Here is a 17,093-nt window from a genome sequence, read left to right on the forward strand (position 1 = left end):
TATTTGATTAAGCCTGCTAGAGATGGCAAGACTGCTAGAGTTAAAACTAGAGAAAGAGAGAAAAAGAAAAAAAATACAGCTAAATTTGAATTTTTTCAGTTTGATTCAAGAAGTGGTAAGTTTGTTGTTTTGTGTACTAAGTTTACCATAGGTACTGTACTACCAAAGATAAATCATTGGTACTTACTAAACCAACTACAGTACTACTGATACTATTAAAAAATAAAAATAAAATAGACACTACAGACGGCTATGACGCTATGTTACTCAACAACTCACAACTCAACTCATACTCTTCTCACTTACGTTACGTTAACGTTAGGCCTACTGACTGAATGAATTGAATACTGATACTGAGTTACTGAATTAAATTAAAGTTACCCAGTTTCAGTTCAGTAAGTTACTGACTGACTGAGTTACTCTTAAAGCATAACAGGCAGGCCAATGACTGACTGAATCTGGGCGAAGGCAGGGATAGGGATAGGGAATTTTGTTTTGTTTTTGTTTTGAATCAATACGAATACGAATTAATTAACTCACTGATGATGTACGTTTACGTTTAGGCCCAAAAGGTACGTTACATTGGTTTATTTGATTCTGGGTATATTTTCGTTAGGAGGTCCATTCCTGGGATTATAGGCTAGGCCTAACTGAATTTTCACCCATAGGCTGAGGCTATTGAAATTGAAAACAGCGAATAGGAGGAGACTAGTTGAAGGCTTGAAGGTGAGTATTAAATACAAATTAATACAAAATATATGGGTACAGTTTCTTAACTGGACTATGCTAATATCGATTGAAACTATCGAATTGAAAATATTGATTAATAATCGATATTTTTAAATATATGGCTGCACTTTACTTGACGTCCTACACTCATTCGAATGAAAATATCGATCGATATATCGATTAATCGATTGCTTCATTCGATATATCGTTTGGTTAGTTAGGTAAGGTTAACTTAACCTAACTAACCAAACGATATATCGAATGAAAGAATCGAATGAAAATATCGAATCGAAAAACCAATCGAATGAGTGTAGGACGTCAAGTAAAGTGCAGCCAAATATATTTATTATTAAATTAAACTATCATAACCTAACCTAACCAACCAAACTTGCTGATGGTGAAAAAATCACACGAAGGTTTACTTATCAAATCGATAGTTTCAATCAATACTAATAGTCCAGTTAAGAAACTATATATATGAATTTGAACGGATGGTGTTTTTGGTCTCTAGGGATCTCAAAATGAAAAATTAAATGGTCCCGGGTCCAGGTCTTACCATGAGTACTCCAGTAATAGCTTATATTCCCTATAGCCTATGGGAAATTCGCTAAAAAACATTATTTCTATTTCTTCTAAGTTACTTGGTGGTTTTCTATGACTTTCCTATGTTTCCATGTAGTTTGAAAATCGGCTCTTTCAATGATAGCTCAAGAAATGCAGCACAGTGTTAATTTAGTTTTTTTATTAACTTAGTAGTAGGCCTAGGCCTATTCCATTTTAACATTCAGGCTACACCAACCCAAATTAAAATAGTAGGTAGGCTAGACTAAATATTTCATTTCAACCAAGTCAGTAACTTACTTAACATTTTGTAGCACTTGTTTCCATTTAAGTTAAATTGCAACTAAAATATTAACAGCAATTAAGTTATCTAGCTGATCATAATGTAAACAAATATGTTCTTCATTTAAGGATAGCATGGGAACTTTAAATCCACTGGGACAGACAGAGCCCAAAAATTTAAGGTCAGTTTGTAGGCCTAAATCTACACGTCTAACTTAGATGAACATTTTGGTACCTAGGCCTATATGTGGGGTTAAATCTCAAAATAAAAAAAAACCTTAAAGGAAGTATTGTTCACAAAGTTTCATGTCACGTATTAATAATATAGCTATTAACTTACTAGGTGAAACCCGTCGAAATCGACGGTTGCTTTAAAGGCTTGCGACAATTCTTCTAACTGCAACAAAAAAAGTTAAATGAGTAATAAATAGTTGTAGAAACAATAATGGCTATTGCGTTAACTAGTTATAAAATATGGTTGATCATTCAATGAATAATAATTTCTTATACTTAAAAGGCCCCTACCGTACTTTAATAATTTTATATGAAAAGGCGACCATACATAGTAGGTATAAGCCAAGGTATTTTATACCGTCTGTCATGGGGGAGTTATTGTTCTTATGTTACCTGGTTTATCTTCTTTTTGATGAGTATAATATAAAGAATGCTTTTAGAAGAATCTTTAAATAACTTAGGTAGTATTAAAATCATATTGGTGGATGTGGTTCACACTTCTGCGATAACATAACATTGCAAATACTTCTTTTTGGCAAACTCAGTAACTCCCTATAATGTGTTGTTTAAAATGCAATTTAAATATTAACAGCTCTGTTTCATTAAAAAATAATGAAACATTATCCATATGATGATAATGTAAACAAATCTGGGAAGGGAACTTTAAAGGCTTCTGTGGCAGAGCCCTAAGGGAATTTACTTTGATTTTCTTTTGATGGCTCATTTACAGACCGAGACCTTTCTTTGGACACCTCTACCAAGGTTCTACGCCCAGCCATTATCTCAAATTAGTGGAGACAAAGTTTCCAATAAAATATTTGGTTTCCCCCATAGTAATCTTATGGGAGAAACCCCAACTTTGATGGAAGATCATGCCCAAACTAATAAAGATTTCAAAAAATGAAAAGCACTTTGCAAAACTACAGATCAGGGCCATTTTTTTGACACTTTGAGCTACGCGCGCACTACGGCGGCACGGCACGGCACGGACGGCATTTTTAAGAGGTGGTGCGCGCACTAGGGCGGCACGGCACGGACGGACGGGACGGGACATCCGCACATCCGCAATTTAGGACAGTTGACAGTCTGCGAGCTAAAAATTGTTAGTAAAGATGGATGTAGATAAAGTGGTGATAGTAGGTTTAATTTTAGCAGAGGAAGAGGAAACAAGAAGGTGCAAGCAAAGATTTTAGATACACCACATAAACAGGAAAAGACTAAGTTTTGGAGAGTTCCACACCTTGTTTCCTGATCTTGTAGAAGGATTATGTGTAAAACTTAGGCCTACCTGATTGTTTCATAATATATCATATTTCTGCCCATATATTGTCACGTAGGACGTTATTAAAATATTCCGGATGTCGCATGTTGTACAGTTTCGGGTATTTCTCAACGAGAAAAATCAACTTACTAACATCTATGTTTACAACATACGAAAACACTGCTACTTTGAAAGAGATTAGTTGAGAATGGCGGATGTCCCGTGCCGCCCGCCAGGTCGGTGTGCAGTGCTCCCGGTCGGTACCGGCGGTACGGGCGTCACGGCAGCTCGGAAATGTCCTGGAGTTCTGTCTCCCGGACTTTTTAACAAACGGCGGAAGCTGCCGAACGTCCGTTGCCGGCCGTACCGCCGTAGTGGGCGCACTCATATGACATTCAATGTTATTAACTTTTGGAAATTGCCGTGCCGCCCGCCCGTCCGTGCCGTGCCGCCGTAGTGAGCGCGCAGCTTTAATCATCAAAATCGGTCCAAAAATGAGGGAGGAGTTCTGTTAAAAAAAATCGGCTTAGCGTAGATAGATCTACCAGATAATTATAAAATGAAACTGTTCTAAACTAAAACTAACCTTAACTAAACTGCAGTATGTGCATACGTTAAATGTAGGACGTAAACTAAAGTGCAGCCAAATGAAGTTCAATGTAAAAACCATAGAACCTTGATCAGTTTCTCCTAAAGCTGTAAGTTAAAATGTCCTCCATAACTACAAAATCAATTGCAACCAAGTAGGCTATATTAACAATCCGAACCTCTAAGCATTGATAAATTCAACACCTCAGCTCCATTTTAGGTTTACATTGCAATGAGTTAAGTTACCGGTAGGCCTACGTCACTAGTAGTAGTGTTAAACGTAATTTTCACGGAGATGCAAAAATCTAAATTTGGTGCTCTTAGGCTATTTTCAACGTTTGCATTTAACGGAATTTTCATGAAGATGCAAAAACTCTATTAGGGTCAGATGGGGTAGTTATGGCCAGCACCATTTTTAAAAAACCTAATGACAGTAAAATTATAAAAAAATTTGTTTTTGTTTATTAAACATATTTAGATCAAATTAAGAACATTTATTTATTTCATACTGAACTATTAATTAACATTTTACTAAAAATCCTCTATTACCTTCTCTGTAGTAGCAAACTTTAACCGTTAAACTAATGTTAATAAAATTGGGAATAAATCTGTCAGTTTTCTGAAGGAGATATTTTAGTGAAAGTACAATCAGGCAAATATAAATTTGCTTAGTCTGCAGGGCTGCTGCGGTAGGGGTATTTACTCCTCGCTTGTATTTTAACTAACTAGTACTACTATCTCATCAATTTGTACTTCACCGATTTACGATTTATGTGACTAATGTAGTTATTTTTAGGTTGGAACAAATCCACATAATAGGAGAAATATATACACTATGGAGAGTGCACCTGATCCAAGTTTGACCAACAGTCCGAATATAAACTCAGTAAGTAACTAGTTGCTAATAAGTAAGTTACAAAAAAATCTATATAAGTTATTAGGCATGCGTGTTTCTTTAAAACCTTTTTTCTAAGCTTGTGTGCATCGCAGGGAAAATCTACGACTGTTAGAAAGATATTCTTCTGTAGAAGTGCGGAATCCCTTTATAAATTAAAATAGGCTAAAATAAACGGCATCAGCATTCAGCAAACTTACACATACTTTCTCCTATAAGCTTGTAAACAACCTTTATCACGGGTTAAGCGGTGGGGATCACTACGGTATGTATATTCTATAGGGATGGATCACAAAAGTTGCAATAACTTTTGAACCGCAATTGTTAGGCTACATCAATGGGGGTTGCACTATTTTTGTTTGGAATTAATTATAAGCAACATAACACATTAATTTTAACCAAAACCGGATTTTATCCTAAATTCCGATATTGTGTTATTTAATGGGGTTTTTATTTGAACATTGACAATTTTGCCCCCAAACAAAACCTCTCTCTTAGAGGTTGAGCATTAATGAGTTTCCAGTTGTAAGAAAGAAATGTCAGTTTTGCTGCTGGCTCCCTCAGGTTTCTTTTCTTGGAATGCAATAATTAAAATCCATTCAGTTTCATAAATTAAATAAAATTACAGGAATGTACATGGAATGACAACTCTTAGATTTAAATGTAAGAATTTTTACTATAGGTAACATAGTTTTAAGGTTCTTTAACCGTCAATAGGCTATGTGTTAAAACGTTCAGAATTAAAAAAAAAAAAAATTCCCAATTTTTGGGAATATTCCCAGTTTTGGGCCAAATAAATATTCCCGGCAATATTCCCATTTTATAAGTTCCCTCCCACTGGGAATATTCCCGGCCCACATCACTAACTGCCACTCATCTAATAAATTACAACTTGTGGTGGTCAGGTCCACACTGGTTGAAAACTTCACCCTCTTCTTGGCCTATAGCTCGTGTCAGCATCTCGGAGGATACTCTTCCAGAAATAAAGCCTACTACCATTAGTCTTCTCACAAAAGAAGAAAACCATACTTTTGACTTTATTACTGCTCCAAAATACTCTTCATGGACCTCATTACTGCACATTATGTGTTATGCTCTACACTTCATTAAGTGCCTGAAGAAAAAAATCAAATATTACGCACCCTTTGACACTTGAAGAAATCGAGGAATCTTAGAAACAAATTTGGTTTTTAATACAAGCAGAAACATTTTCTCAAGATATTGAACTCTTACGGAAGGATAAAACTTGCTCCAAACGCCAACAAAGGTTAACTCCGTTTTTGGATGAAAGTGGATTAATCAGAGTTGAAGGTCGGCTCAAACACTCCAATCTTTAATTTGTACTCAACCAAGCAGATAATCAGATAATCCTACCTAAGAATCACATTGTGGTTAATCTTTTAATTGGGAATGTTGCTGGAAGTCAACAGTCCCGGAAGATCAAATAATTTATACCTGTGCCGCTAGGTCAAAAACTACAATGTTTGCAGTGTCTGTAGATCAAAAGTCCCAGTAAGTCAAATAATACAGTCCGAACTAAAAACGTGGTCTATGTTAAAGCAATTGACTTATTGGGAATTTGACCTAATGCAACAGCAGTTTTAATATAACGAAATACGGTAAAATACAAGTTCAGTTTCGCTGAGTCAACAGTGCCGGAAGATCAAAAGCAATAAAAGTGAACGTCGATTCAGTGTAAAGTAGACCTCCTGCAACGCTTACTACACCAACAAAACTCGCTTTTAGTTACTTCGTGTTTTGTCATAATTAGAATAGAGCTAAAATTATCATATTTGGTACATAGCTTATCTATTAATGCATCTTGCCAATTGTTTGGTCAACACTGTAAATAGGTATAGTTTATGTAATGAAAAGCCTTTCGTCAAAATTTGTGGCATAAAATACACGCAAGGACGATCTGTAAATTTCTGGTTATTATATACGTTTGTAAAAGGAGATCCATTTAATTGTAGAACTATTTTATGAGTTATAATGTAGTCTACATATAAACTGTGTAAATTTAATACGCCTCGGAAGGGTTGAAACCTGTCCAAACTATCATATACATGATTAAAACGTAAATGGGGTTTTTTCACATTCTGAATCAACCAGTCGACGGATTTTCATTATTTTTGTGTTGAAAGAAAGATAATTTTGAGAACTAGGGAATGTCATAGCCATAATTATAATTAAGGGTCCCAGTTTTTTAGAAATTAAGTTTTAATTTTTTTAAAGTCTAGCAGCCGACGCCAACCTTCTAAGCTGGCTTTTAGTACAATATAATTTGCTTAACATAACAGCTGTAAACATTCAGCATTTGGGACTCAAATTCAGCATTTGGAAACAAATTTAAAGACATATTTAGAGTTGCCTTATTTATACTATGTGTAATGCTGACCATTGATACATTCAATTTAGGTATGAGGATGGCAGATTAATTAAATATGCATAGTAAAATAGTAGGATGTTCAAATTATTTTTTAAAGGAATCTTTGTAATCATCGTTTTGTTTTAGTCCCATATAATTTGTTTTAACTAACAGCTGGTTGAATGTAATATTGTTCTATATAACTATTAGGTTTTTGGAGAATTTCGCATATAGGGAATAAGCTATTACCGTAGCTCCTTGGCAACACCTGGACCCGGGACCGATTTAATTTTTCGTTGTGAGGTCCCTAGAGGCCAAAAACACCATCCGTTCAAATTCATATATACAGGGTGATCAGCTCAAGGAGGCCACCATTGGGAAATCGGAAACGGTAAGAATTAGAGAAAACTTTAAATGGGGGACATTCCATTATTTTTTGTGTCAGTTAAAAATATGATTTTAGTTTTTTTATCATGTTTTCGGATAGAATATGCAATTTAAAAACTTTTTTAGCCTCGACATTTTTTCGATAAACCCACTCGTTTAGGAGTACAGCCTATGGAAAAATTACTTCCGTTGTACATTTTACATCATGTAGCTCCTAAACGAGTAAGTTTAGAGCAAAATTGCAAAAAGTAAATTACTCTTAGAATTGCATCTACATTCCTTAAAGACTATAAAATAAGTTTTCCACTTCTCAAGTTTGCCGCCATTTTTTAAATAATATAATTCATATTTTTAATGAATTATGGTCTTTTTGGAATGTGGATGCAATTGTAAGACTTTTTTACTCTTCGCATTTTTGCTATAAACTTACTTGTTTAGGAGCTACATGATGTAAAATGTACACCGGAAGTCATTTTTCCATAGGCTGTAACTCCTGAACGAGTGGGTTTATCGAAAAAATGTCAAGGCTAAAAAAGTTTTTAAATTGCCTATTCTATCCGAAAACATGATCAAATATGGAGTGTTCCATAAGAAATTTCAAATTTGGCCGCCATTTCGGAAAAAACTTAAATCATATTTTTAACTGCCACAAAAAATAAAGGAATGTCCTCCATTTTAAGTTTTCTCTAATTCTTACCGTTTCTGATATCCCAATGGTGGCCTCCTTGAGTTGATCACCCTGTATAGCCTATATTTATTTATTTATATGTTTTTCCCGGGGGAAACCCCAGGACCCCCTCCTTTTTTGGAGGTATTCCATACCACCCAGGCCCCCGGTGACCCCCCAAAATATATGTCTAGGACCGCCCTTGTCTTCTTTGCCTATAAAACACATGGGATACAGCCTTTTTTCACTGATCACGTAATGCGTGATTTTCTATAAAGTCTTGGAAAAATAAAAGGTAAAATAGATTGAATACAGGTGTACGGGTATGTGGTTTACACACAAATATTCATCAAACTGTGTGATATTTTGTTATTATTGCAATGAACAATTTGAGAGTATCGTATTGTTTAAGTCGATGGAGAATCTCTGTTGATCCTGTTTTACAAGCAAACCAAAAAGATACAGTAGTCACCACTCTAAAAAATTGTAATCGTATGATTCTATAAGCATTGGTAGGATTGCAAAGTACTACACAAACATTATTTCAAGGGTAATAACAGTCACAATTTCCGCTGACTTTATAAGAGTCAACTAAAATATTATACTAAACTAATGGACACACAACTAAATGGAACAACTAATGGAAATTCTCACGATGTACATTCGTTCGATATAAGCATTGAGTATACACGTCAGTACATACGTGTATACCCAATGATATAAGCTACGGTTCTTGCAATTTATTGCTTATTGTTTTTTAGAGTTGTTTTCGGACTTACTCTGTTTTCGGACTTACTCACACTCGTGTAAGGTTTTCCACGTTTGTCATTGATAATGTAGCCATGTTGCTTTGAAATGGCGACCATACAAATGTATGCATTTTAAGCCAAGTATGAATGGAGATGAGTGTGGGATGAGTGGAGCGATCTTGTTGTCCTGTTTGTGACTAAGGCCGACATAATCCTTAGACACAGCTGTTAATTAATAGTGCATACAGTCAATTAATAGCAGCAGAGGTCAAGTTTGGTATAAAATTAAAGGTTTTATTCATAAAAATACATTGCCGCAAACCCAAACTCAAACGATGATGATGATAATAACGTTAATGATGTCGCTAAAACGTATCGTTTGAAATTTAACAGCTAAAAATAAGTGAAATAGAAAAGGTTTTGGTTAAATCCATCAAATTGTAATTGGACACTAGTAAATACTAGTGCACTTGTTGCTACCTCCCCCCTTCGGTTTCATGTATTCCTCTCAATCAGTTCAAACCTAGGAGGATTAAACATTAATGTTACCTAATTAATGTTAAATCCTCCTAGATTCAAACCTGAAACACCCAGATCGAAACTCGCCTGTCGTTATTTTACCATCGCCTTTTTTTAAATATTATTTTCAAAAAAGAAAGATTATATTGATTTACTTTGGATTTTAAAAATTTTAACGTTTTATTTTGTTAAAGATTTATGGTGATACCTAAATATTGTGGTGTAGTAAAGTATATTATATTTTCATCTTGTGTATTATATTGTATTTAAGTGTTAAATTTTGAAATTTTAGGGTGAATCGAGATGAATCTTTTTTTATAACATGGGTCTCTCCTACCTTAACATGCATACCAAGTTTCATAAACCACGGTTGGAAAAGTGCAAAGATAAATATTTGTATGTAAAAAATACAAAATGGTGGATATCTGGTTAACGAAACGATTTCGGAAAAAATGTTATCCTTGATTTTCTGTTTATTTTGACCCAAGGAATTACTGGGTAAAGCATCTCCCCGCTTATTTTTAACACCCTGTTTATGATGTATTCTTATGAGTGAAAAATGTAAGCTGGTAATACAGAAAGATGTTTTATAAATAATATGAATGTACTGGTGATCTGTATATTCATCTTTTTCTTGTTCTTAGAACTGTAAATTAAAAGTCCACTCAGCAGTCGCATCGTACGATGTAGTTCTTTCCATGTGTTGCGAAATGCTAAATTTGCCGTCCTCTTCAACCCAAGTTATCTATTGAACCACTGATTGTAAAAAATTCAAAAAAATATATTTTACGCATCACACTTTTGGCTACAACTTTGCCACAGACAAAACCTGTCCAACCCAAAAACAAAAAAAAATCTTGCATGCTAACTTTTTCATGTTAGAAATCACGATTTAAAACTATTTCACCATACATATAAATTTTTATTAATTAGATCGGTAAATAGTTTAAAGTTACAACAAAATAGACATCGAGTAGGACTAACCAAGAAGCTCTGTGCCAATTTTCAAAATTTTAGCACAACTTTAAGTACCGTACACCAAAACACGAAGTTATTGAAGTCATGCGTCGAGAGGACTATCGTTGTTTTTAACAGATTATACTTTTGACCTTCCGGCACTGTTGACTCAGCGAAACTGAACTTATATTTTATCTTATTTCGTTATATTAAAACTGCTGTTGCATTAGGTCAAATTCCCAATAAGTCAATTGCTTTAACATAGACCACGTTTTTAGCTCGGACTGTACTATTTGACTTACTGGGATTTTTGATCTACAGACACTGCAAACATTGTAGTTTTTGACCTAGCGGCACAGGTATAAATTATTTGACCTTCCGGGACTGTTGACTTTCTGCAACGGGTCCTTTTAATTGACCATTACAGTAGACTCTCGCTCATCTGGATCGGCATTGTCCGGACTCCTGGTAGTCCAGATCGGCGATCATGATTTTTTTAGTGGCTTAGTACAGTAGAAGTCCGATTATCCGAGCGAAACGGGACCGAGACTACCTCGAATAATTAAAAAAACTCGGATAACACGGCAGTAAAAATTATTACCGGTGGAAGTGCATATGCCTGGGCTACAATTACTGTGGACCTGGAACAAAATTCGGCCGAAAACATTATTACCGGTGGAAGTGCATATGCCTGGGCTATAATTACTGTGGACCTGGAACAAAATTTGGCCGAAACAATTATTACCGGTGGAAGTGCATATGCCCGGCTATCATTACTGTGGACCTGGAACAAAATTGAAAAAACGGCTATATATAGTACTGTGTATTTGCTGGACTCTCGATAGTCCGGATTTTTCGTAATCGGGACCGGACGTCCCCCACATTAGTCCGGATGAGCGAGAGTCTACTACCATAAAATCAACCTTCATGTTGGACCTCAACAGCTTCAAGCTTTCCTTTAAGAAAAGTTCTGGATATTAAACGCTCAATGTCTTATTAGGTCTAGAGTGTTCAAATGCTTGAAATGTTACCGAGCCAAACCTAAGCCAACAACCCCTCTCATGGGAGAACTTCCTGCAGCACGTGTCATCCCTTCTCGTTGCTTTAATATATCAGCCGTAGACTATGCTGGGCCTTTCTCAGTTAAATTGTTTAGACACCGCAGGACGCAACCTTTGAAAGTGTACATTTGTCTTGCTAAAAAGGCAATACATTTGGAAGTTGTTACTAACTTGACAGCTGATGCTTTCATTGCTTCATATCTCGAAGAGGTTTATCTTACATATCTTAGCTGTATTCTGACTGCGGTACTAATTTTGTTGGGGCTGCATCTTCCCAAAGAAAGTGCGCTTTGAAGATCTTATGCACAATCCTAATACTAAAAAATTTGCAGAGAATCACAGAATTCAGTTTAAATTCATACCACCAAGAGTTCCTCATCAGGGAGGACATTAGGAGCGAGCGGAGAAAAGTGCAAAATACCACCTTACCAGAGGTATGGGTGAACAAACATTGACCTACGACGAATTAATCACTCTGACCGCTAGTGTTGAACCGTTTTAAACTATAGGCCTATTACACCTCTTTCAGCTGATCCTAATGACTTACAGCCCATTACTCCTGGTCATTTTCTGACAGGTGGTCCACTAAAATCTCTCATTGAGCCACATTTGATAAATTCATCAACAAGTCATGTACAACGTTGGAAATTGATACAAGCCTTTACTCAAAAGTTCTGGGTTCGATGGCAAAGAGAACATTTGCAAACACTTCAGGAACGTTCGAAATGGACTTCAAATGGAAGAAATCTACAAGTCCTGGGGACCTGGTCATCGTACATGAAGACAACTCTCCACCTCTCTCTTGGAAGACGGGACGAAAATGCATGCACTCTTTAGTTTCCTGTGCTAGGTTTTTCAATGTACCAACGTACCGTACCAACTGTTACAGCTTCAATAACTAAAATACCCCCGCCGCAGCAAACCTGCAGACTAAGCAAATTTCACATACAACAAGCAAACTTGCTTAGCTCCCAGGAACTTTCCAAATACCACATCAACATTGAGAAAATCGTAGAACCACCCCTCCCAAAGTATAAAAACACACTACAAACTAACAAAAACCAAAGTTGCACACAAGAACCCCTAAACACTCCCACCTCCCAACATCATTTTTTAGAAGAACACCCTCATCCCAGAGAAAAGCACAAAAACCAGCTCAAAGATGTAACACATCCCCTCCGACACTCCGTACAGTAAAATTCCAAACACCTAATAGCCAACAAAGACTTCAAATTCTACACCGAAACATAAATTGGTTATCTAAAAAAACTGAGAGACTAGCACACTTCCTCCAAGATGAAGACCCGGACCTGATCATAATAACAGAGCACGGCGTAGCACAACAAAACTTACAAAACACGTGGGTAGAAAATTACTCACTTATTGGAGGCTTCTCAAGGAAATACCATGTCAAAGGAGGAGTGGTCGCTTATGTAAGAAGTGGCTGGGAAAAGCATGTATCACTCATATGCACAAGTAGCGAGGAAACAGAACTGATTTGCGAAACTGTGCTCTTTGAACTGAAGCTAAACAGGAATCCACTGCTGGTCCTCGGAGTATACAGGCCACCAAGTGCAAACCTAGACCAAGCCATCGTACTCTCTAAACAACTGGAAACAGTGCTCACTATGGATAAGCAAATATTAATAATGGGAGACATCAATGTAAACAACCTAGTTGATGACAATGAAAACGAAAAAATTGAAGAACTCCTAACCTCCTTCAATATCTCAAGACTGAGGCTACCTCACACTCGAATTACAAGTGACTCAGAAACATCAATAGACTGGATATGCTTAAACATTGATAATCAACAAATAGAAACCTCAGTTATAACATCAGGACTATCTGACCATACCGCACAAATCGCAAAAATCATCACTAGAAAACCGGTCATCAACAACATCAAAGAAAATAAACGAATCTTCAACAGAACAACAATAGATAACTTTAAGACACAACTACAAGAACAAGACTGGGAAACTATAATACAAACTCATGACGTAGATGAAGCCTACAACAATTTCAGCAACATCATCCAGACAACACTAAACCACGCCTGCCCTCTTAAAACGTCAAGAGTTAAACAACATAAAAGGAGACAGTGTTGGTATCAAGAATCTGCTAGACTTAAAAATGAATATATAAAGGCCTTAGAGAAGGAACAAACAACCGGACTTATGGAAGACAAAGCCAGAACAACTATTAAAAAAAAAAAAAGGAGTACGACCAGCATTTGAAAATGCTTCGGAAAGAAAACAACACAGCTCACATAAACCAGGCTGAAAACAAGTCTAAAGCACTGTGGCAAATAATAAACCGAGAAAGGGAAGCGAGATCAAATACTGAAAACCAAATCCATCTTCAAGTCAACAATAAAACAATAGACGACCCAATAGAAGTTTCAAACTGTTTTAGCGAATTTCCCTATAGGGAAGTAGCTACAGTGGAACCTGGATAATTCGAACTTCTTTAATTCGAAATCTTCTTTAATTCGAATTTTTCCCGTGGTCCCTAGCATTTTGTATTAAAACAATGCTAAAATAACGTGGATAATTCGAATTTTATTTTGGATAATTCGAATTTTTAAGTGCCAAATCATTAAATTATTACTCTAAATATATTCAAAAATAATAAATAAAAAACATATTCCAAGCCACATTTGACGAAATGTTTGCGTTAGAACAAGTGCCAGCCCTCGCGCGCCTGCGTTTAGTCTGATGACTCATACCTCCCCTCCCGCCACCGCCCTACAGGTCATTGTACCCTACACTCCCTTCCCCTTTCTCCTCTCCCACCCACCACCACTGACCTCTTTTCAGTGTCGCATTGTGCGTGGTCTGTATCGGTTTGCGTGAAGGCCGTTACCTAACGTAGTTTTGCTGTTGTCTTAGACTTTTAGTTTCAAGTGATTACGTGTACAGTACTGTAGTTTTAACGTACCGTACTGCACTACTGTATACATTAACTTTTAGTGAGTGTAACTGTGTAGTGATCATGGCATCAACCTCATCGAAAAAACCAGGGTCTTATAAAACTTTGACATTAGCTGAAAAAGTCGCTGTGATCAAAGAAGTGGAAAAAGGAGTCAAGAAAAAATCTGAAATCGCGAAAGACTTTGGAATTCCACCCAACACCTTATCAACTTACTTAAAAAATAAACATAAAATTCTCAGCAGTGCAGAGGAATTTGATAAAGACAGGAAACGATCGCGAGAGCCAGGAAATCCGGATGTCGACAATTGTGTGCTTAAATGGTTCAAGCAGACCAGAGACAAGAAAGTTCCTGTGAGCGGTCCTTTGATTAGAATGAAGGCTGAGCAATTTGCTAAAGAATTAGGGAAGCAAAACTTTAAAGCTAGCACTGGGTGGCTGGATGGTTTTAAGGAGCGCAATAAAATTTTGTTTAAGGCAGTGTGTGGTGAAAGTGGGGCGGTGAACCTGCAGGAAGCTAATCAGTGGAAGAACGATCTGGAAGAGATGATCCAGGACAGAGACCCGAGAAATATTTTTAACGTTGACGAAACCGGTCTTTTTTTCAAATGCACGCCCGATAAAACACTTGCATTTAAGGACGAAAAGTGCCACGGGGGGAAATTAAGCAAGGAGAGAATCACGCTATTGGTTGGTGCTAATATGGATGGTTCGCAAAAGCTGCCTTTGTTGATGATTGGAAAATCGGCCAATCCTCGTTGCTTTAAAAATGTCAAGTCTAAGCCAGTAGAATATGTAAGCAGTTCTAAGGCTTGGATGACAAGTGACCTTTTTGCGAAGTGGCTAATGAAGTTGGACAAACGGTTTGTTAAAGAAAATCGACAGGTTCTCCTTTTCATTGACAATTGCACGGCACACAACACCATACCTGTCATGGAAAATGTCAAAGTGGTTTTTTTCCCAGCCAACATGACCTCTGTTGTCCAGCCCATGGATCAAGGGATCATAAAAAACTTGAAACACTTTTACAGGGGTTTGTTGGTCGAGAATATCCTGTCCGGGGAAGGAAACGCCCTCAAAATAAAGCTGGACATTTTAGAAGCATCGCGAATGTGCAAACAAGCGTGGGACAAAGTGAAGCCGGAAACAATAAAAAACTGCTTCAAAAAGGCAGGTTTTGTTAAAACCGACGAAGAAAGCGCCGAAGAAACTGTAACGGACGAAACTCTACCAATCGACGGCTGGGAGGATGTGGCACCCAATCAAACCATCTTGTACGAGGACTTTCTTAATGTAGACGAAAATGTCGCTGTGTGCGGTGAATTAACTGACGCCGACATCGTAGCAGAAGTCCTCGACACCGAGGAACAAAATGACGATGGATCGGGGGACGAGATCGTCGGGTCACCGGCCGATGAAGAAGAAACGCCAGTACCGAATGCAGCCGACGCCATGACCTACCTGAGAGAAATTCGGCGATTTGTGGAGAGCAGAAATGATGTCGGTGATGTACAGTTTAAATCATTAGATGTTTTAGAATCATTTATCATGGCCGAGAGATTAAACTCAAAGAAACAAGCCAAAATCTCTTCTTTTTTTGTAAAACAATAAATTAGATTTGATATGTTTTTTGTTTAACAATCAGTCAATACGGTCTCCAAACTTTTAGTTCTCTTTGGCCGATATTTTTCTATTTCTGTCCTGTTGTCCTGTATAGGGCCTATTTTGCTTAATATTTTGCTTTGGACTATTGGTAATCGTGTGAAGTTTGCGTGCAGTTCAGCTATTGCTGAGGACATTTTAAGGTTAGTTAATTTTAGTTTTGTACATAATTTCGTTGTCGTTTGAGCGATTGCAAGTTATTTTTATTGTATACTATTACTGTAATAGGCATTATTCAATAAATTAATGTTCAAATAGTATCAATAAAGTTAATAGTTTGAATTTAAAACGTGTTTTTATTGTTTACGGCCCTGGTTATAAGAACTTATTTAATTCGAATTTTTGGATAATTCGAAGTTTTTAGCTGGTCCCTTGAGGTTCGAATTATCCAAGTTCCACTGTATTACCGTAGGTGGCACGGTAAGACCTAGACCTGGGACCGATTTATTTTTTCATTTTGATGTCCCCAGAGGCCAAAAACACCATTCGTTCAAATTTTTATATATGTATATATATATATATATATATATATATAGATTTATATATATATATATATACGTCCGTGAACGCGATAACTTGAGTAATTTTGGTCCGATTTTGATGAAATTTGGTTTAAAGGTGTAAAGCGAGATAAACTTGAATGAGTTCGCGAACCAGCATGATCGGACCATGGGAACGGGGCTTTAGGGGGGGTTTTATGGGGTAAAAATTGGTTTTTCTCACTTTTGACCCTCAAAACACAAAATTTCCCAATTTCTTTTTAGACCTTTTTAAAGACCTTAAAAAAACAAATAATTTAGTATATAAAAGTATTTTTGTTCGATTATTAGTAACGGAGAAAATTAAAAAAATTGTAAATTTAAAATTCCCATGTTATTCTTATGGAGAATATTGTCAAATGTTGTAATTTGCTTGTTTATGGATATATTTTGATCAAACTTGGCAAATTTATTTATTTTGTACTAAGCTATCAATATTTTACTCAAAAACACACTTTATTAGGTTTCTTGTAGCAGCAAACCTAGGTACTCGTCAAACCTAATGTTATTAAAATATATTTAATTGAAAATCAATTCAGACAAATGGAAATTCGCTTAGTCGGCAGGTTTGCTGCGGCGGGGGTATTAATGATTTTTCTCATCAATAGCCGACCGAACACTCCAAAATAACAATAACTCTAGAACCAATGCTTTAACAGACCACTTACCAGAAACACATCACACACTCCAGTTCAGACGG

General features: G+C 36.4%; 1 protein-coding gene across 1 annotated transcript in view; it reads left to right on the forward strand.

The window, feature by feature from the left end:
- Positions 1–324: 324 nt before the first annotated feature.
- The window catches only part of LOC128983120 (uncharacterized), a 127,240-nt gene continuing 110,471 nt past the window's right edge, over positions 325–17,093 (forward strand). The window contains exons 1-2 of the mRNA XM_054402287.1: positions 325–726; positions 4,452–4,541. Coding sequence (XP_054258262.1) covers positions 4,491–4,541 — 51 coding nt within the window. The 5' untranslated portion in view covers positions 325–726; positions 4,452–4,490. The remainder of the gene's footprint in view (positions 727–4,451; positions 4,542–17,093) is intronic.

Source organism: Macrosteles quadrilineatus, unplaced genomic scaffold (assembly GCF_028750875.1).
Source record: "Macrosteles quadrilineatus isolate MER2022 unplaced genomic scaffold, UCM_ALF_1.0 Scaffold_1__1_contigs__length_201487025, whole genome shotgun sequence".
NCBI lineage: Eukaryota > Metazoa > Arthropoda > Insecta > Hemiptera > Cicadellidae > Macrosteles > Macrosteles quadrilineatus.